This window comes from Mesoplodon densirostris, chromosome 5 (genome assembly GCF_025265405.1).
Source record: "Mesoplodon densirostris isolate mMesDen1 chromosome 5, mMesDen1 primary haplotype, whole genome shotgun sequence".
Lineage (NCBI taxonomy): Eukaryota > Metazoa > Chordata > Mammalia > Artiodactyla > Ziphiidae > Mesoplodon > Mesoplodon densirostris.
The window spans coordinates 41,243,512-41,266,882 of NC_082665.1; the positions used below are offsets into that span (position 1 = coordinate 41,243,512).

Below are 23,371 nucleotides of genomic sequence, written 5' to 3' on the forward strand. Positions count from 1 at the left end.
GCAACTACAATCTCTTCAAATATTTTCTCAGTCCCTTTCTTTTTCTTTTCTTCTTCTGCCACCTCTATATTTTGAATGTTGGTACGTTTATTGTTGTCCCAGAGTTCTCTGAGACTGTCCTCAATTCTTTTCATTCTTTTTCCTTTATTCTACTCTGCAGTAGTTATTTCCACTCTTTTATCTTCCAGGTTACTTATCCGTTCTTCTTTCTCAGTTATTCTGCTATTGATTCCTTCTAGAGAATTTTTAATTTCATTTATGGTGTTCATCATTGTTTGTTTGCTCTTTAGTTCTTCTAGGTCCTTGTTAAACCTTTCTTGTTTGCTCCATTCTGTTTCCAAGATTTTGGATCATCTTTACTATCATTACTCTGAATTCTTTTTCATGTAGACTGCCTCTTTCCTCTTCATTTGTTTGGTGTGGTGGGTTTTTACCTTGCTCCTTCATCAGCTGTGTGTTTCTCTGTCTTCTCATTTTGCTTTACTTACTGTGTTTGGGGTCTCCTTTTCACAGGCTGCACGTTCGTACTTACCGTTGTTTTTGGTGTCTGCCCCCAGTGGCTAAGGTTGTTTCAGTGTGTTGTGTAGCCTTCCTGGTGGAGGGGACTAGTGCCTGTGTTCTGGTGGATGAGGCTGGATCTTGTCTTTCTGGTGGGCATGTCCGTGTCCCATGGTGTGTTTTGGTGTGTCTGTGACCTTATTATGATTTTAGGCCGCCACCCTGCTAATGGGTTGTGTAGTGTTCCTGTCTTGTTAGTTGTTTGTCATAGGGTGTCCAGCACTGAAGGTTGCTGGTCATTGAGTGGAGCTGGGTCTTAGCACTGAGAAGGAGATCTCTGGGAGAGCTTTCACTACTTCATATTATGTGGAGCTGGGAGGTCTTGGTGGACCAGTGTCTTGAACTCGACTCTCCCACCTCAGAGCCATAGGCCTGACACCCGGCTGGAACACCAAGACCCTGTTAGCCACAGGGCTCAGAAGAAAAGGGAGAAAAAAAGAAAGAAAGAAGGAAAGAAAGAAAGGGGGGGAGGGGAGGGAGGGAAGGAGGGAAAATAAAATAAAGTTATTAAAATGAAGAATAATACATAATTATGAGGGAAAAAAATTAAGTAACAAAAAAAGAAAAAAAAGAAGAGAGCAACCAAACCAAAAAATAAATCCACCAATGATAACAAGCGCTAAAAACTATACTATAAAAAAAAAAAATGGAGAGACAGAACCCTAGGACCAATGGTAAAAACAAAGCTATACAGACAAAATCACACAAAGAAGCATACACATACACACTCACAAAAAGAGAAAAAGGAAAAAAAATATATATGTCATTGCTCCCAAAGTCCACCTCCTCAATTTTGGGATAATTGGTTGTCTATTCAGGTATTCCACAGACGCAGGGTACATCAAGTTGACTGTGGAGATTTAATGCACTGCTCCTTAGGCTGCTGGGAGGATTTCCCTTTCTCTTCTTTGTTCTCACAGCTCCTGGGGTTCAGCTTTGGATTTGGCCCCGCCTCTGCATGTAGGTCGCCTGAGGGCATCTGTTCATCTCTCAGACAGGACGGGGTTAAAGTAGCAGCTGATTAGGGGGCTCTGGCTCACTGAGGCCTGGGGGAGGGAGGGGTACAGAATGCGGGGTGAGCCTGCGGCGGCAGAGGCCAGTATGACATTGCAACAGCCTGAGGTGCACTGTGTGTTCTCCGGGGGAAGTTGTCCCTGGATCACGGGACCCTGGGAGTGGCAGGCTGCACAGGCTCCCGGGAGAGGAGGTGTGGATAGTGACCTGTGCTTGCACACAGGTTTCTTGGTGGCTGCAGCAGCAGCCTTAGTGTTTCATGACCGTCTGTGGTGTCCGCACTGAGACCTGCGGCTTGTACCCATATCTGGAGCTCGTTTAGGCAGTTCTCTGAATCCCCTCTCCTCGTGCACCCCAAAACACTGGTCTCTTGACTCTTAGGCAGGTCCTGACTTTTTCCTGGACTCCCTCCAGGAGTAGTAGCTGTGTCGCACCAGCCCTCTTCAGGCTGTGTTCACGCAGCCAACCCCAGTCCTCTCCCTGTGATCCAACCTCTGAAGCCGGAGCCTCAGCTCCCAGCCCCCACCCACCCTGGCAGGTGAGCAGACAAGCCTCTCAGGCTGGTGAGTGCTGGTTGGCAGCGATCCTCTGTGTGGGAATCTCTGCTTTGCCCTCTGCACCCCTGTTGCTGTGCTCTCCTCCGTGGCTCCAAAGCTTCCCCCCCGCAACCCCCGTGACTGCCAGTGAAGGAGCTTCCTAGTGTGTGGTAACTTTTCCTCCTTCACAGCTCCCTCCCAGAGGTGCAAGTCCCGTCCCTATTCCATTGTTTCTGTTTTTTTCTTTTTTCTTTAGCCCTACCTAGGTACATGGGGAGTTTCTTGCCTTTTGGGAAGTCTGAGGTCTTCTGCCAGGGTTCAGTAAGTGTTCTGTAGGAGTTGTTCCACTTGTCGATGTATTTCTGATGTATTTGTGGGGAGGAAGATGATCTCCACCTCTTACTCCTCCGCCATCTTGAAAGTCTCAAAGCAGTTGTAAGAGGAAAGTTCATAGCAGTAAATACTTACATCAAGAAAAAAAAATGATCTCAGATAAACAGCCTAACTTTGTACTCCAAGGAATCAGAACAAGAAGAACAAATGAAGCCCAAAGTTAGTAGAAGGAAGGAAATAACAAAAGATCAGGGTGGAACTAAATGAAATAGAGACTAAAAAGATGATAAGAAAGATTGAGGAAACTAAGAGCTGGTTCTTTGAGAAGATAAATAAAATTGACAAACCTTTAGCTAGACTCACCAAGAAAAGGAGAGAGAGGACTAAAAGTAAGACACAAAAGAGGAGATGCTGTAGCCAATTCCACAGAAATACAAAGGATCATAAGAGGTTACATTCGTCCCTTGTTGTCCATGGGGGCTTAGTTCCAGGATTTCCCCACAGATACCAAAATCCACGGATGCTCAAATCCCTTATATTAAATGGCGTAGTATTTGCATATAACCCAAGCACATTCTCTTATATACTGTAAATCATCTCTAGATTACTTGTAATATCTAATACAAAGTAAATGCTATGTAAATCATTGCTAGTGCTCAGCAAATTCAAGTTTTGCTTTTTGGAACCTTCTGGAATGGAACCTTCTGGAATTGCCCCTCCCCTCAATATTTTTGATCTGTGGTGGATTGAATCCATGGATGCAGAACCTACAGATATAGAGCTGACTATACCATGGATAGTTATACTCCAGTAAATTTAACAATTGAGAAGAAGTGGATAGATTCCTACATACATATACTGCCTACCAAGAGTGAATCGTGAAGAATAGAAAATCTGAACAGTGCAGTTATTAGTAAGGATATTGAATCAGTAATCCAAAACCTCTCAAAAAACAAAAATCCAGGACCAGACAGCTTTACTGGCAAATTCTACCAAACATTCTACCAAACATTCAAACAATTAAATACCAATCCTTTTCAAACTCATCCAAAAAATAGAAGAGAAGGGAACACTTCCAAACTCATTTTACGAGGCCAACATTACCTTAATATCAAAACCAGACAAGAGTATCATGAAAGAAAATTACAGGTCAACGTCCCTGGTGAACATAGATGCAAAAATCCTCAATCAAATATTAACAAACTGAATGCAACAATACATTAAAATTTTGACAGAAATAGAACTAACAACTCCTAAAATTTGTGTGGAACCATAAAAGACCCCAAATAGGCAAGGCAATCTTGAGAAAGACAAAGCTGAAGGCATCATACTTCCTGATTTTCAAACTAAGTTGACCCTTGAACAATGGGGGGCTAGGGACACCAACTTTCCCATCCCCTGTGCAGTTGAAAATCTGTGTATAACTTTACATTCAGCCCTTGTATCCAAGGTTCCACATCCACAGATTCAACCAACTGAAGATTTTGTAGCACTATAGTACATATTTAGGGGAAAAAATCCAGGTATAAGTGGACCTGTACAGTTCAAACCCAAGTTATTCAAGGGTCAACTGTATATTACAAAACTATAGTAATCAAAGCAGTATGGTACTGACATAAAAACAGACACATAGGTCTTCGAAAAGAATAGGGAGCCCCGGAGTAAACCAACACATATATGGTCAGTTAATTTATAAAATAGGAGCCAAGAATATACAGTGGGGATTGGACAGCCTCTTTAATAAATGGTGTTGGGAAAACTGGACAGCCAAATGCAAAAGAATGAAACTGGACCACTATCTCAAACCATACACAAAAATCAACTAACAATGGATGTAAGAATCGAATGTAAGACCTGAAACTATCAAACTCCTAGAAGAAAACATAGGTGGCAAGCTCCTTGACATTGTTCTTGGTGATAATTTATTTGGATTTGACACCAAAAGCAAATGAAACAAAAAAGAAAAATCAACATGTGGGACTACATCAGAGTAAACAGTTTCTGCACAGCAAAGGTAACCATCAAAATGAAAAGCAATTTTACTGAATGAGAGAAAATATTTGCAAATTATATATCTGATAAGGGGTTAATATCCAAAATACAGAAAGTATAAAGACTCATACAACTCAATAGCAAAAAACAATCAGATTAAAAAAAATGGGCAGATCTGAATAGACAGTTTTGCAGAGAAGACATACAGATGACCAACAGGTATGTGCAAATGTGTTCAACATCACTAATCATCAGGGAAATGCAAATCAAAACCACAATAAGCTGTCATCTCACACCTGTTAGAATGGCTTTTATCAAAAAGTCACGAAGTAGTAAGCGTTGCAAGGATGTGGAGAAAGGGAATCCTTGTGCACTGTTTTTGGGAATGTAAATTGGTGCAGCCACTATGGAAAGTGCTACCGTGGAAGTTCCTCAAAAAGTTAAAAATAGAACTACCATATGATACAGCAGTTTCACTTCTGGGTATTAATATGAAAGAAGTAAAAACATTAACTCAAAAAGATATTGCCAACCCTATGTTCATTGCTATTTACAGTAGCCAAGATATGGAAGCAACCTAAGTGTCCATTGATAGATGAAAGGATAAAGAGATGTGATATGTATGTGTATGTGTGTGTATATATATATATATATATATATATATATATATATATGACTATTATCAGCCATAAAAAAGAATGCAGTTTTGCCATCTGTGACAATATGAATGGACCTTGAGGTTATTATGCTAAGTGAAATAAGTCAGAGAAAGTCAAATACCCTAACGATTTCAGTTATATATGGAAACTAAAAGAAAAGAAAACAAAACTGAACTCATAGATACAGAAAACAGATTGGTGGTTGCCATAGGTGGGGGTTGGGGGTAGGCCAAATGGGTGAAGGTGGTTAAAAGGTACAAACTTTCCAGTTATACAATAAATAGGTCATTGAATGTATGTATAGCTTGGTGACTATATAGTTAATTATACTGTATTGTAAATTTGTAAGATGCTAAGAGAGTAGATCTTGTAAGCTCTTATCATAGGAAAAAACATTATGGCTATATGTGATGACGGATGTTAACTAGACTTGTTGTGGTGATCATTTTGTAATATATGCAAGTATCAAATTATTATACACCTGAAACTAATATAATGTTATATGTAAATTATATTGCAATTAAAAATTTTTCCTAGGATGAAGGTACCAAGGCAAACTTATATTTTTTAAATATTTAATAAAAACAAATATGTGACTCATCTTGGCTGTAGCTTATTGGTTATATTTTTCTTAAACCATGAACTTTTGAAAAAGTTTTCCATTCTAATTTTGGAACTGGGGGGATGGAGTATAATTTCCTGCTGGTCTTATAGGGAATAATCACAAGTAAGTTTATTTTTGTTTCCTTTTTTACTTTCTTTTTGATTAAGATAGGTTTATAGGTGGAGGTAAGTTTATAAGTTATGGGTGAGTTTTATAGGTTATTTCAATCAAGATCTCATTAGGAAAATGTAAGTCATGCTAGGTAATTCAGTAGAGAGAATTTAATTTAATTTATAGAACCAGTTTCATAGTTGTTAGAAGATCTGAGAGAATAGACCAAGGAGAGGATGATGAACCTAGACTTAGCAACTAGTAGTTAAGTCGCTGTTAGTCCTGGAAATAAAAGGACAAAGGCACAAGGATGGAATACTAGAACTCGGAGACTGGAAATGGTTGATGAGGGGAAGAAGCATTGACTTGTGTGAGAGGAGACCTCGGAAGAAATATAATTACTGCTAAAGAGGTCCCAGAAGAAGAAGGGCAGGGGGAAAAGACCGCTTATTCCTCCCTTCCTCCTAACTTTCAGTTTTCTACCATTGCCTCCCTTGATCAAACTTAACCATTAACCTGTTGGCTTCTGCATAACTGACAGAGATCTCTGGGGTATTTTCCCCCATCAGTTTAAGTAATAAAAATGTATTGAGAAGTCCTGGGATGGTAGTTATTGCCTCCCAACCTCAATGGAGGAACCAACAGTGTCGGAAACCACTGAAAAATCACACACTGTTCCAATACCTCACGCCAACATACTGAGGAGGAAAGTCATTCCCCTGAAAATGGGTCAGTTTTCATTCATGCAAGAAGGGTTGGGAAGACTGGAGCAGAGGGGACCATCACATGATACTGGGGTCAGGGTGGGGTTTGCTGGACCCCAAGCTGGCTCCTCAAACACCAAGGGAGAAAGAGATTCATTTCTTCTCTGGGGGAGGAGTTCTTGGTCACTAGGTTCAATTCTTACCCTTTATAAAGCTGTCACTTCCTTGGGTGAAACTTTCATCCTGTAGGTTCATCACAAGGTTGTCAGCAGTGAGATGGATATGATTCTGTGGTGTGCTGATTGTCTTGGAGGTCAGAGACCTCTGTTTTTGAAAGATATTTTCACTGATTATTGAATTTTTGATTGACAGGATTTTTATCCTTAGTACTTTCAGAGGTGTCCATCCATTGTTTTATGGCTTGCGCAGTTTTTTTTTCCTGATGAAAAGTCTGCTGTCCTTATTTTTGTTTCCCTGTATATAATGTGCCCTTTTGGGAAGCTGCTTTTAAGATTTTCTCTATCACTTTTTCTTTTCTTTTTTTTTTTTTTTTTTTTTTTGAGTAGGTAACACATGTTCGTGTTTCAAAATTCAGAAATTATGGTGAGCATACAAGGAGATATTGTTCAATTTACATCCTTCAATTTCGTTTACAGTGGAAATGTGCTTAGTTCCATTTAGTTTCCATTTCCATAAGCAAACAGTGTAATTGTTCTCTTGGGTTTCCTTCCAGAGATATTTTATGCATGTACAAGAAAAAAAATCATGTTTCCTTTTCCTCCATTTTACAAAAATCCTAGTGTAGTGTGCGCACTGTCTTGTACCCTTTCTTAATTCAGATATCTTCATTCAGATATTTTTCCCCATCATAGAAAAACTATCATCAGTCATTATAATGGTTGTAGAGTATTTAACTGTTATGGATATATAAAAATTTTAACTAACTGGTACTCTATTAATGGGTGTTTAGATTATGTTCCAATCTATTGCTGTTATCAACAATAATGAATCTTGAATTTTAATGAATTGCCACGTATGAGTGGCACTTGGAATATGTACAGGCATACCTTGTTTTGTTGCACTCTGCTTAATTTGATTTGCAGATAACTGTGTTTTTTGCAAGTTGAAGGTTTGTGGCAACCCTGCGTTGAGCAGGTCTGTTGGTGCTCAACACAATTTGCTCATTTCATGTCTCTTCGTCATGTTTTGGTAATTCTCATAATGTTTCACACTTTTTCATTATTATTACATTTGTTTTGATCTGTGATCAGTGATCTGTGATGTTACTGCTACAACTCACTGAAGGCTCAAATGATGGTTAGCACTTTTTAGCAAGAAAGCATTTTTAAATTAAGGTATATACTTTTTTATACATGATATTATTGCACACTTAATAGATTATAGTATAGTGTAAACATAACTTTTAAATGCACTGGGAAACCAAAAAATTCATGTGTCTTTATTTCAATATTTGCTTTATTGTGGTGATCTGGACCTGAATCTGCAATATCTGAGGTAAACCTGTGCAAGGAGTTTTGTATATTGTACAGGTATCCTGGGAGTAGAATTGCTAGATCAAAGAGTCTTAGGTTTGTCATTTTGAGAGTGCCAAATTTTCCCTGTAGAAGTTGAGGCAATTTACAATATTGCCAGCCATATAAGAGAGGACCTGTTTCCCTACATCTTTGTCAATGCATTGTTTTATAAATTTTTAAAATTATTATAATTTTCAAACCTACACAGAAGTAGAAGGAATAGTATAATGAACTGCCCTTACCCATCACCAGCTTCAATAATTATCAATATGTCATCAGTCTTCTTTCATCTATACCTCCACACTCTTTACCCATTGCTAGTTATCTTTCTTTTATAGCTTTATTGAGGCATAATTTCCATGTCATTAAGTTCATGCAGTTTAAGTGTAATTGAATGATTTATAGTAAATTTATAAAGTTGTGTAGCCATCACCACAATCCAGTGTTACTACATTTTCTCCACCTCTAAAATACCCCTCATACTTACTTCCAGACAATTCCCAGCCCAAGGCAACTACTGATCTGTTTTCTATCTTAATAGAGTTTCTATACCTAGACATTTTATGTAAACAATATGTCACAACATGTAGGCTTTTACATATGAGTACCTTCATTTAGAGTAATGTTTTTGAGGTTCATTCATGTTTTAGCACTTATCAGTAGCTCATTCATTTTTGTGCTGGATAGTAATCCATTGTATGGATATAGTACATTTTGTTTTTACGATCAGCAATTGATGGATATATGGATTGTTTGCAGTTTTTTGGCTATGAACATTTGTGTACAAGTGGACAAATGTTTTTGTTTCTCTTGAGTAGATACCTAGGGATGGAATTGCTAGATGCTATGATAAGTTTATGTTTAACTTCAGTTTAACATAGAACTGCCAGACTGTTTCCAAAGTGACTACACCATTTAAAATTCTAACCAGCTATCTAGAAAGGTTTCAGTGTCTCCATATGTTCACTAACTCTTGTGATTATTTGTCTTTTTCATGATAGCTATTCCAGTAGTTGTGTAATGGTATCTTATTTTGGTTTTAATTTGCACTTCCTCAGCACTGTTGATGGCAACTATCCTTTCATGTACCTATATGCTATTGCGTATCTTCTTTGGTAAAATGTCTGTTCAAATCTTTGCCCATTTTTAAATTGGATTGTTTGCCTTATTAAGTTGTAAGAGTTCTTTATATGTTCTGATTGCACATTCTTTGTCAGATCTATGAGTCGTAAATACTTTTACCTATTCTGTGGCTTGTCTTTTCATTTTCTTATTGGTGTCCTTTGGAATCTATTGCTGGTTTTAAGAAACTTGATTGTAATTTTCCTTGTGTAATATCTCTCACATTTCTTACTCTTAAACTTCTTGGAATTTTGGATTTGTACTTTTTTACCAAATTTGGGAAATTTTCTCAAGAATTTTTTAGGAAAAAAAAGAAGTAAGGTGGAAACTTACGGAGGTCTTTCACAGGAGTATCATAAATTATATCTTACATTGCTTATTTGTCAGAATTTTCAGAATTCACTATTTAGACAACTGATAAAAAAGCTAAGAAAAAACATGTATCTATAGATATTTCACAAGACTATGTAAAAATGTATTTCCTTTCTTAAAATGAATTAAATAAATATTACAAATAAATTTTATTTTCAGTTGTAAAAAACAACAATTTTTTAAGAAGTCACCGTTATGTTTTCTTAAAGGACACCATTTGAAGGGAATCCACAGTTGACCCACACCTGACTGATTGTTCTGTTCATTTTTTTCCGTCTTTTTTTGTGTGTGTTTTGTTTTAGTAATGCTATACCTTGTTTTCACTGATTTTATCTTCTGCAGAGTCTAATCTGACATTAATCCCATACAATGTATTTTTCATCTCAGACATTGTATTTTTTTATTTATGAAAGTTTTAATTGGGTCTTTTATGTCCTCCATTTCTCTGCTTAACCTGATTATTCTTTACCTTAGGAGTTGGCAGACTATGGCCCATGGGGTCAAATGCTGCCCATGGCTGTTTCTGTTTTGTTTTGTTTTAATATGGCTCCCAAGCTAAGACTGGTCTTTATATTTTTAAACAATGGTGTTTAAAAAAAAATGTGAAAGAGACTTAATGTGGCCCAGAAAGCCTAAAATATTATCTGGCAACCCAGGCTCCATCCTCAACACAATATAACAGGGGAGGAATTTGAAGACAGTGGTGCACTGAAGGTCATGATAGCAACAACCCACTTGATAGCAATAACACAAACTCACTTAACTCATGAGTAGATTTATTTAAATGCCCAACAGTAAAGGCTAGCAGAAGAAAAGGCTTGTCTGTTTCCAGGCACCAATTTTATTAACATCTGTTTATACTTTCATATATCATAAAGTCCAGCTTTCAGTCAAAAATTATAGACACATAAAAAAGAGAAAGAAAAAAATGCACTATCAAGAGACAAAGCAGTTTGTAGAATCAAATTTAGATATAAAGATCTAGTGGGAAAAATGGATAACATGGTTGAACATATTGAGAATTTCAGCAGAGAGCTGTGACACTTTTTAAGAAATATTCATATGGAAATGCTGGAAATAAAAGATATAGTAACAGATGAAGAGTGCCTCTGATGTGCTCATCAGTAAAGTCAACACAACACAATTGAGGAAAGAATGAATGAACTCAAATATAGGTCAGAAGAAATTACCCAAACTGAATGACAAAGAGAAAAAGAGAAGGAAACAGAACAGAGCATCTAAGAGCGTTGGGAAAATATGAAATTGTATAACATATGTCTGTTAGAATCCCAGAAAGAGAAGAAAAATGAGGCAGAAGAAGTATAAAATAGTAGCCATGAATTTTTCAAATATAATGAAAGATGTTAAACCACAGGTCTAAGAAACTCAGAACAACAAACAGGATAATTTCAAACTCTCTCAGACTACCACCTAGGTCCCCTAGATGCATCACATTCAAACTCAAAAAATCACAGAGAAAATCTTGAAGGCCACCAGAGAACAAAGACATTACCTAATTTAGAAAGCTACAGCAGGCATCTCAGAAACTATGAAAGCCAGAACACAGTCAAGTGACATCTTTAAAGTGCTGAAAGAACAATTCTTTCAACTATCAATTCGAGAGGGAGAAATAAAGATGTTTTCGCGGAAGCAAAAACTGAAAGACTTTATTCCCAGAAGACCTGAACTACAAAAAAAATCAGCACAAGTATGATGCCAGACAGAAAATCTACCTAAAGAAATGAGATCTGAAAATGGTACAAACTTGAAGATGCAGTTGACCCTTGAATGGTGGAGGGGTTAGGGACACCAACCTCCCACACAGTCGAAAATTCATGTAGAACTTTACAGTCAGGCTTCCATTTCTGCTATTCTGCATCCATGGATTCAGCCAATCACAGATTGCATAGTACTTTAGTACATATTTATTGAAAGAAATCTGCATATAAGTGGACCTTCACAGTTCAAATCTATGTTGTTTAAGAGCCAACTGTAAATGTAAAATTGAATTTAAAAAATTTTTAGTCACTGTGAAACGTAACTGTTTAATGCAGGGGTTGGCAAACTTTTTTTTTTTTTTTTTTTTTTTTTAAGGCCAGATACTTTAGCCTTGCAGATCATAGAGTAACTACTCAACTCTGCTCTTGTAGCACTAAGGTAGCCATAGACAACATAAATGAATGCATGTGGCTGTGTTCCAGTAAAACTTTTACAGAAACTGGCAGCCAGCCTATGGGTTATATTTTCTAAGTGCTGAGATTAAAGCAAAAATTGTAGTGAAGTATTGTTTGTAGCATGTAAAATTTAAATGAATGACAAAAAGAGCACAAGGATTATTATACTTAAAGCAGCATAATATCATTTGAAGGTAGGCTAGGACTTATATACATAGTAAACCCTAGAGTAATCACTAAAAACATTGAATACAGAGATGGATATATTAAGCGAAAATGGAGATAAAATGGAATCATAAAATCACTCAATCCAAAAGAAGGTGGAAGAAGCATCAAATGGAGCAATGAACAGAGAACAAACCCATGGTAGGTTTTAATCCAAGCAATATATGTAAATTGCCTAAACCTATTAAAAACAAATTAGTTGGATAGAAAAGCAAGTTCCAACAGATGTATATCCATACCCCTATGCCCTTTTTTAGATAAACAGGTACACACTTTTCTACACTCTGTTTTTTTCACTTAATATTATATCTTGGAGATCACTCCATAGTGATACAGAGATAGTCCAAATTCCTTTTTACATCTTACAGTATTGTGTAGATGTACCATAGTTCATTCAATATGCCTTCTAATGATAAATATTTGGATTGCTTCCATTGTTTTCCTATTACAAATAGTGCTATGAGTAATATCCATTGGCATACATCTTTTTGTATGTTTGCCAGTAGATTTTTGGGGTAGGCTCCTAGAATCTGTGTCAAAGGATGAATAGATATGTAATTTTGCTAAGTAGTCTCAAAGTTCCCTTTATACAGCTTGTACCATTTTGCACTCTCACCCATAAAATAAAGCTTTACCTCAGACATCACCACAGTTTTGTGTTGTCAAACTTTTGATTTTTTGCTAAGCTAATAGGAGATAAATGGCATGTCAGTGTGGTTTTAATTTGTATTTTTCTTATTGTGAGTGAAGGTGAACACCCTTTTGCATATCCTTAAAGACTATTTTGTTTCATTTTCCATGAGCTACCTGTTTATATTATCTCAAGCCCATTTTCTATAAGTTAGTTGGACTTTTTCTTTTCAGTTTTCATAAACTCTTTATGTATTAGGGATATTAACCCCTTCCTCTGATGTTAGTTACAAATGTATGTGTTTTCATTTATGTTTTGCTTTCCTTATGGCATTTATATTTTTAGACATTTTAAAATGTAATTAAAATTTATCAGTGTTCTGTTGCTTCTGACTTTTAAGTCATAGTTAAGAAAAAGTTCTCTATAACCAAGTTATATGTGATTACTTCTGATATTTGTAGTGTTTAAGTTTTTATATTTAGGTTTTTTTATCCATTTTGAATTTTTTCTTATGTTTGGAAGTTGGAGTGAATCAATTTTGTCTTTTAATATTGGGCTACCTGATATGGAGTAAACATTTTCCCTGATTTGAGATGCTGTTTTTGTCATATACTCATTTTTCACATGCAGTTGTCCTATTTTTGGATTTTCCATTTGATTTCATTAGGCTATTTGTTGATGTGTCAGTATAATGCTAGTTGAATAATAAAGGCTTTAAAAAATGTTTTAATATTGGCAAGTTCCTTTTCATTGCTCATGCCATTTCATGGTTTTCCTAGATATTAACTTTGTAATCAACTTTCTACTTTCAGAAAAACTTGAAGATATGTAAATTTATAAATTAGGAGAATTTAATACTTAACTTACTGAAGTATATATTTTATATGCTCTTTATCTTCCTCCAGCTCAAAAACACTGGAACACTAAGGCTGAAACTTCTCCTTCCAACTTTAATGTTATTGATGCCATGTATTTTTGCTATGACTTTTAAAAGCCCAGATGAAATTATTCTTATTGCTTCATGCTGTCAAATGTTTTAGCCTATATGCTTACTAATTTGCATCTTAGACTCTTCTTGCTAATTTAATTTCCTGTGTCTTTGTAAACAGTCTTTATTATTCTCTGGTTGTTTATATATTGTTCTTTGTATTTGGCATTTTGTAGCTTACTGTGATTAGCTAGGTATAGATTTATTTTTATTAATCATTGAGATTTCCTGGGCTTCCTGTACCTGAGGATTGGTATCTTTCATCAGTTATGAAAAATTCTTACCCAGTTTTTGTCTTAGCTTCATTCTCTCATTGTTTTTTTTTTTTTTGAAGTATGATTAGGCATGTTAGACTCGTACACTCCATTCCTCATGTCTTTAACTCTTGCTTGTATTTTCCATTTCTTTGTCTCTCTGTATTGCACTTTATTTTTTTACAGATCTTTCTGTTTACCAGTTCTTTCTTCAGCTGTGTCTAATCTGCAATTAAATATGTTCATTGGCTTTTAATTTCATTTATTTTACTTTTTATTTCTATAAGTTTTTTGACTGCTATTGTTTTTTATCATTTTAATATTTCTTTATTCCTTAATATTATCCTCATTTTATATTCTGGGTCTGGTTTAAATATATAAAGTCTTCATGGACTTTCTGTTGCTTCTTGCTCATGGTGTTGTGTTTCCTTATATCCTGTGGTTTTTATTATCATCATCATTATTATTTACATTGTGAATTTGTATTTTCTTGGAATAAATTTATTTGCAAAAATTGAGGCCTGAATTTGAAGTGGATATTCAGAAAGGATCTACATTTGTTTCTGGCAGGGACCTGGAGATACTACTAGTCCAGGACCAATCTTAGCTAAATTCTTGGCTTGAGAATTTTTGGACCACGAACGTAATATGAATTCAGGTGACAACCTATATGAGAGGATTTTAAAACGAGATTTTTTTTTTTTTTCTTTTCCAGGGTAGTTCAAAGTGCAACCAGGCAGTTTTCCTTAACAGTCTTAGAAATGTGGTGAAGTTGGTGGGAGGAGCATATTGGTATAGCTGTTTGAAGTTTTAGTCAAGGCAAAAGCCAGCTATTTTATCCAGCATTTTACTTGTTTTCAGATGGTGAATCGCTAAGGGTACTAGTCTGTCATACTTTAGAGAAAATAATGTACAGTTTATCAGTATATAGTTGAAAAAAAAACTATGAACCTCTTCTTTCCTCACTAAAGACATTACTGAAGAAAGTATTTTGAAGATAAATGCATTGGAATGCTTGAGTAAGACAAAGTAAATGCTCTTTGTTAATATTAAGTAGTGCTGGGACTTCCCTGGTGGTCCAGTGGTTAAGACTCCACACTTCCACTGCAGTGGGTGTGGGTTTGTTCCCTGGTCAGGGAACTAAGATCCCACATGCTGCACGGGTGTGGCCAAAGGGGGGGGAAAAAAAAAAGATTAAGTACTGCTGAGTTGAAACATCTATATGATCAAAGATTTAGAATTAGTAAGTGTAGAAGAAATTGTTAAAGATGAGTGTTTAAAGTGTGGGCAATAACATTTTATTCTATTCTTATTTAATTCATGTAGAACAAACCTAATTTTCTTTGGCTTAAATTGGTAAGTGGATTTCTTGTATTTGGATAGTTAAGCGTCATAATTTAGTGGAATTTTCCTATGGCAGATAAATGCACAAATCCACATTCTTGTATTTTAGTGTGAAAATTACTTACCTGCTTCAGAGACCCAAAAAAGAAAAGTAATTCTGGTCATAATTACCAATCTATTTATGTGTGCCTTTGTATTTTAAGAAGTCTGGTACCTTATTACCACTTGTAATATATGTGAAGTCTGGTAAACACTTGTAATATATGGTCTGAATTCCAAGCAACCCAAGGATAGAATATAGTTTGTTTCATAAATGGAGACTTTAGTGATATTCTAGTTATTTAAACTTAAATAGCTAATAGGAATATACTGATTGATGAAAGTCAAATAAAAATGATGGTAAAAGGTATAATTTTTTAAATTCAAAGGGCATGCCATCTATAATATACTTGTCCCACTGCAAATAATTTATGTTTTTATATAAATCATTTTACCTAGGTATTTCTATTTTGAGTAATTGTTTCAATTTAGGTGAATGAACTGTAGGTAACCCATAATTTGGACTAATATTAATTATAATTGGTTAATGTACAGACTATGACATATTAAGTATTATACTAAATATTTTATTACACAAACATTAAACACTATATGAAACATTCAACATTAAAAACCAATATAACATTATACAATAATAAATTTTTGGAAAGAAACATTTTGATGAATTTAGTTAGATATCTTAAAAAATCTTCATAATTTAAGTGAGGAAAAATTGGTGTCATACATATCAACAAAATTCACATATGCAGAGCTGAGAAGAACAAATCTGTGAAGACCTCAGGTTTCTTCATAGATTGTTGAAGGAAACTTTGATGGCAATGTTAATAATAGAAGTAGTAGTACTATATTATTATTAGCATGCACCTATAGCACCCCCAGGGATTGTTTTAAGTGCTTTACAAGAGGTAGCTACAGTTATTATTCCTGTTTTATAAATAAAGAAACCGAGGGCTTCCCTGGTGGCGCAGTGGTTGAGAGTCCACCTGCCGATGCAGGGGACATGGGTTCGTGCCCCGGTCCGCGAAGACTCCACATGCCGCGGAGTGGCTGGGCCCGTGAGCCATGGCCGCTGAGCCTGCGTGTCCGGAGCCTGTGCTCCGCAATGGGAGAGGCCACAACCGTGAGAGGCCTGCGTACCGCAAAAAAAGAAACCGAGGCACAGAGATATTAAGTGACTTGCCCAGGGTCACATATCAAGGAAATGGTGGAGCTGAGATTGAAACCCAGTGTGTCTGTAGACCATGGGTGAGTATAGGGCCAGATAGCAAGTATTTTTAGGCTTAACTCATAAGGTCTCTGTTGCCACTACTCAGTTCTATTATCTAGTATGAAAGCAACCATAGTCAATATGTAAATATATGGGTGTGGTTCTGTTTGAATAATAATGTACTTATTGACAGTAATATTTAAATTTCACATAATTTTTACTTGTTAGGAAATATCATTCTCTTGGGTGTTTTGTTTTGGGGTTTTGTTTGTTTGTTTTTGTCTTTGTTTTTTAATTTAAATATGGCTAACTATTCTTATCTCATGTATTATACAACAACAGGCCTTCCTGCTCTAGACTGCTATATATATTTTGGGGTCCTACCTTGTTCTATTGTGGACTCATTTACCCTGCATCTTGTAGAGTTTGCCTCCTTGAGAGCTAGACAGTTTGATCTCTAAACATTTCGTTGATCCTTTACACTAGGCAATAGGAAATTCAACAGGTCTGAGACAAGAAGTTTCTACTTCTACGTATACTCTAGGTTTTTCCCTTAGTGATTTCACTACTATGTAAATACTTGTTGACTTTGCTGAATCTTACCCTCAGGCAGTTAGCTAGACCATATTGTTTTATCATTATTTACTCTACTTATTTTGCATGTAGTTTTTCTCATTTTAATGTCATTATAATGGACTTGGGCCTTGTTATTGAGTTAGCTGATAGTGAGGCACATACAGATCTCTTGTAATGTTGGCTCCCCTTTCATGTTCACATAATACAGACATAATTCTGCATATTTAGATTATCTACAAGGTCATATTAATCTGCACATTCATCTCTAAATTTACTGCCATAGCATATTTTATTTCTACTAAAAACCTTTGTATCTCTTCCTCCTTCAATAGAATTAAGTGGTCTACCAGTCACTACTATCTACTCAATGTAATGATGCAATTTCTACCCCATTGTACCTAGTACAAAGTTAACACCTCCTTGTTTCAACATGTTATGATAGTGATATATGCAAAGTACAGTACTATGATAGTACAGAAGAATCACCTATATATTAGTCTGGAGAGAAGGAAGGGAGTTTTTAGGCTAAGTTCCTAGGTGGAATCGTATAAATAGGTCTTGAGGAAGCAACAGATCCAAACACCTTTAAGCACACAGGAGTTTTAGGCTATGTAGGAAAGTTTGCTGCAATTTGAGCATGGAATTTGGTAATTGCTATGTGTGTAAAAGTAGTTTTGGATCAGACATAAAGGTTCTTATGTCAAAATAAGGAATCTGAATTTCCTCCTCTTTATCAGTGATCTCAATTACCTAAGTAAAATAGGATGGGAATATAAGTAATAAATAAGTCAAGTAGGCAGTGTCCTGGGGAAATGGGAGATGGATGGAGACTGGCAAATTGGAAAAGAGGTCCATGCCCTGACTAAAGGCAGTAGCTGCTCAGCTTATTTTGCTATGGAGAGATGCAAGCTCTGTGTTACAGGGGTTCCTCTTTATCAAGAGCTCAGAGAAATCTACATTTAATCTGAAATACCACAGTTTTTAAATATTGGAAACTAAAATATTTTTTAAAAATATTTGACCTATATAAAACAAATGTGTCAGCTGAAGGTCTTTGCTTTAGATGGTAAAATCTACACAGCAAGTGGTAAGTCTGTAAGTAGATCATTCTGTGTTTTAGGAAGATAACAATGGCAGCCATGTTGAACATGGATTTTAGGTAAATGTGGAATAGCAAGACAAGAGGTAGGGTCTATTAGAAGTTTAAGGATGAGATAGATGTGAATTAATGCTTTATTAATAGGGATAGAGAAGGTTCCAGAAGTACATTGATGGTGCTATTTTATACTTACTTATTGATGGTAAAATAAATACATAATGGTTGATAATGAAAAATAATTCTCCTTTTCATCCCTGACCCCTAGTTTCTGTTTCCCCTATGTAAAGGCAACTGTTTTTACCAGTTTGTTGCATATCCCTCTAGTATTCTGGCAATATGCATTGGTGTACATGTGCCTTCTACTCTCTCCCTTCCTTTACACCAGTGATAATGTAATGAATGGATTTCTCCACCTTTGTTTAACAATATGTGCTGGAATTTTCCCCTTATCTATTCATATAGATGTAAATATATTCTCACTAATATTCTCCTTAATATTTGTATTATATTTCACTTCATGGGTATATTATAATTTAACCAGTCCCCTGTGGTAGACATTTAGTAAGTTTCCATTGTTTTACTGCTACAAACCATTTGTGGATGCATATCCATATATATGTGTGTCTTTGAACTTATGTGTCTATTATTTGGAGGATTAAATTCTTATAAATGGAAATGGTAAGTCTAATGGTATGTGTGCGTTTAAAATTTTGTTGACTATTACTATGTTGCCTTTGAAAGTAGTACCATTTATCATCCCTCCAACTAGATAGCAGAGCCTATTTCTGTACTTCAGAGCCATCGTGGGATATATCAACATTTTTATTTTTATAATATGATAGGAGACATGACACTTCATCTTTATAATTTCACTTATTTAATTATAGTAGAGAATCTTTTCATATTTGAAAAAAAATCCACTTGCGTTTCTTTTCTGTGGTCTTCTCTCCCAGTTTTCTACTAGGTTGTTAACTTTTTTTAAAAAAACAAAAATTACTTCTATAAGCTTTTTAATTAAGGATATCAGCAAAGATTCTCAGTGTATCATTTTGCTTTTGACTGCTTTTATGTGGTTTTGTTCTGTTGACATTTAAAATTTTTAAGTAGTCAAATTTATAAATATATCAGTTTATGGAGTATGGTTACTATACTGTATTTAGAAGGGTCTTTGTAATTATTGTGTAAAACCTAGGTCTTTTATATAATTTTAAAATTCTCAGTTATATTCTGCATTTGCATTTGTATTTAAAAAGTTGTCTTTATTAGTGATTTGCTTTGATTAAAGGCAAAAAGTAAAAAGACAATAACACATGTTGGCAAGTATGCAGAGAAAAGGGAACCTTTGTACACTGTTAGTGGGAATGTAAGTTGGTGCAGACAGTCTGGAAGTTCCTCAAAAAATTAAAATTGGAACTATCATATGATCCAGCAATTCCACTTCAGTATTTATCCAAAGAAAATGAAAACACTAACTCAAAAAGACATATGCACCCCATGTTTATTGCAGCGTTATTTACAAGAGCTGAGATGTGGAAACAACCTAAGTGTGTCCATCAGTGGATTAGTGGATAAAGAAGATGTGGTATATATACACAATCAGACATTATTTAGCCATTAAAAAATGCAGTATTGCCATTTGTGACAGCGTGGATGAAACTTAAGGGCATTATGCTAAATGAAATAAGTCAGATAAAGACAAGTACTGTATGAGCTCACCTGTATGTTGAATTTTAAGACAAAAAAACCCCAAGAAACCCCCAAAATATCAAGCTCATAGATACAGAGAGCAGATTAGTGGTTGCCAGAGTTGGGGGGTGGGGAGTAGGCAGAATGCACGAAGCGAGACAAAAGGTACAGGCTTCCAGTTATAAAATAAATAAATCATGGAGATGTATTAATAATACACAGCATGGTGACTATAGTTAATAATACTATGTTGCATATTTGAAAGTTGCTAAGAGAATAAATCTTAAAAGTTCTCATCACAAGAAAAAAATTGCAACTATGTATGGTGATGGATGTTAACTAGACTTACTGTGATCATTTCACAATATATACAAATGTTGAATCATTATGTTGTACAGCTGACACTAATATATTGCTGTATGTCAATTATGCCTCAAACAAAGTCTCCAGAAGTGTTTAAAAAAATACAACTTCAGGTATTCCTAGTTGAGTCTTCTAGGTTAATAAAATTTAAAAATTTTCAGGGATTCGTCATTTGTGATACTTTAGGATTACTAAATAATATTAAATAATTTTTAATAGTTTTCCATGCCTATGATTAGGAAATAAGTTATATTTCTGCCTGTGTGAACTCATGAATTGTTAAAGGCACATAAAGTACTTAGTAACAGTATTTTCCAAACAATTTATTTAAAAAGGAGGAACCACAGAGTTTGGACAACTTATCATAAATGGGATAATCAAGGTAAGCCTAGGGTTTGAGGACCATGTGTCATTTATTAGGTATAAAATTGGTGATATTGCTATAATATAAATGTTGGCTGAGATTTTCATTGTGCCTCTTATATTTTGGGGCCAATTTTACCACCCCTTGTATCTCTTTGAAAAAAATCAGATTTTGAGTTTTCTCTGGGGTCCATTGTCTTGGGGTGAAGGTGGACTATGTGCCCATTTTGAATCATTGTTAAATGTATAGCCACATTTTTGCCACCTGGTATACCATTGCATTTTTCCCCCACTGTGAACACTGGTAGACATAAGTAACGTAATTGTTCATTCTATAGGTATAGAATTTCAGTGTATTTCTTTTTATTATAATTTTACTGAAAACATAACATGAATCCTAAATGATCAATATAATTTTTCAAAGCCAACTATTTAAAAACTAAATATCTGATATTATGTAACTGTTATCTCTTGAGACTTTTAAATTGGGGCAAAAATTCAGAGAAGCAATGAAAGTTATCATTCACTTATTCTTTCTAGGAGTTTCTTTGAGTTGCTGCTGTTCTTTGGAAGAGATGAGTTTTATGAAGAGCCCTTAAAGGATATTCTTGGATCATTCCAGGTAAAACAGTTTACTACTTACATATTGTCTACATTTAAAACAGGCCTTTATTCTCCCCCTAAAAATAGTATATTGATTATAAGCTTTTATATTTACTAAGGTGGCAATGCTTAAGATTCTGTTATGTTGGCAAAAAAGAAAGTTCTTAAAATTAATCTTTAGCTGTACTTCTAAGCAATTCATACAGAGGATTCTAATTCCACATTTGCTAGACTAGAGCCTGCTGCCACCACCCTTATAGATTCCCAAGCGCATCTTGGACATATACTTGCTTTTTATTGCTAAAGGCTTTTGTTCCAAAGCCCCATGTAGAACTCAGCCCTGGAAAAAGGACTCTTTTTGCCTAGACTAGAAGCAGGCTGTTTGTCCCATGCCACTTTTTCCTTTGGTTGTCTCCTGATTTTCTCATCTGTTTTCTTAATAGCCTTCCCAAGATAGGAGGCAGATTTTTTTTTTTTTTTTTTTTTTTGCACATGCTCTGTGAGTGAAGAGTAAATCCAGAAGGGAATGACAAAAGATCTAAGACCTCACCTGTAGATACAAGAACATTTGATGTTTTTACCATTTTGTTGGGAAGCAATACGTAGTACCATGGCTCACTAACGGGTCCTTGGCAGTCTCTCATTGCCCTTTTTTGGGGTGGAATAAAGAAAGATGTACTTTGAGCTCCCCCTAGGGGTATAGTTGTTCAGGCAGCGTACTGCAATCTACCTTGAGGAAGGAAGTCATCAGAGTAACAGAAAAGTCATGCAGTGCTTTCTCTCACCTAGAATTTTTATTTCATGTTTATTTAAAGAACTTTTAGACTGAATTAAAACAGATTTTTATGAGTGATCACTCTGGTACATACATAAAATAGGAAAACTATAAGCAAACTTAATTGGCTAAGGTATATCTAAAACTTCTTCACATTCAGAAGCTTACTCTAGAATTGCTTTTCCTTTCCAGTCATCAGTGTCTATTTTTCTACACCATTTTGTCTTCAGTGGCATCAAAAGTGTTGGTGATGCAGCATTTCCTAAAATAATTAATAAAAGAACTAAAAGTCACTGGTACTGGGCTTTTAAAAGCTTAAGCTGGCTTTATAATAAGTTCTGTTTAATCAACTTTTGACTCCTGCTTCAGGGGTATTGTTAAATTAGATTAATTACCCTATACCCTTCCTATACCATCTGATATCCAAGAGTTAAGAGAGTGCTCTGCTAGTCTCCTGGATTTTATTCTGCGTCACCAATATACCCTTTTGCAAGTTTTCATGTTGTCTCTGAATGTCCGTGCATGCAGAATGACAACTACATCATGACCATTACCAGGCTGACGTGGATTCAAAGATAGCATTGAATGTAAAACATAATCTGATTTCAGAGTTACAAAAATATGAAAAAATGTATATTAGAATCAGTGAAATTAGGTACATTATATTGAACTTTCTACTTTATCCATCCTTACATTCAGCAAGTGGTAAAAATACCTGTTCTCATGGAGCTTGCATTCTAATTAGAGTCTATATTCAAGTATTTAAAACTTCTTAATTTTCCATTCCATTTTTCCTTTGACACTTGTGTTCTTGGCAATCTATTCTTGAACTATGACTTCAGCAAATATTTATTTAGTCCCCATTGTGTGCTAGGCACTAAGCTCTGGAAAAACCAAAATAAGCAAAAACAAAAAAAGCCCCTGCTATTGTGTAGTTTAATTCTGGTGTAGAGACAGAAAGACAAGAAGTCAAACCTTTATAAAGTAAGAGTATTTTAGAAAGTGACACATGACTTTAATGGGAACGACTGAAGTGTTTTTAGAGTAGATGAGAGACAGTACTTGACTTCTGTTGTAAATGTGTGAAATCATAGCATTTGTGAAGGGATATATCCTTTTTCTTTTTTTCTTGTGAACAGGGTTTCCATTCAGTTATCAAAATAATTAATCCCTCAAGGGAGAGTTCATGGTTTTGTATTGTTTTCTATCTCCTACTCAAATTCTAAAGCCCACCCCTTCTCCTGTTTGTTTTTAATCTCTGCATTTCCACTACTTTTGTTGCTGTTGCTTCTTCCTACTCTGAATTTTCTTGGGCCTCTAACTCCTGCCTCCTTGGAGAGATTTCACCTTCTGTTCCCATCTTAGCTTTATGTGGAGAATAGTCTTCCAATTTCTAACTGAACTGCTGCTACTGGTGCTTTGCTGCTGGTGCTTCCCAGACATGTGCCCTAAGCGACCCAGGAAAGACCAACACATAGTCCAT

General features: G+C 35.4%; 1 protein-coding gene across 3 annotated transcripts in view; it reads left to right on the plus strand.

Annotated features, from left to right (window-relative positions):
* The window catches only part of ZNF654 (zinc finger protein 654), an 88,082-nt gene that overhangs the window by 34,912 nt on the left and 29,799 nt on the right, over positions 1 to 23,371 (plus strand). For all 3 annotated transcript variants that reach the window (XM_060098631.1, XM_060098632.1, XM_060098630.1), the window contains exon 3: positions 21,051 to 21,132. In XM_060098631.1, coding sequence (XP_059954614.1) covers positions 21,051 to 21,132 — 82 coding nt within the window. The remainder of the gene's footprint in view (positions 1 to 21,050; positions 21,133 to 23,371) is intronic.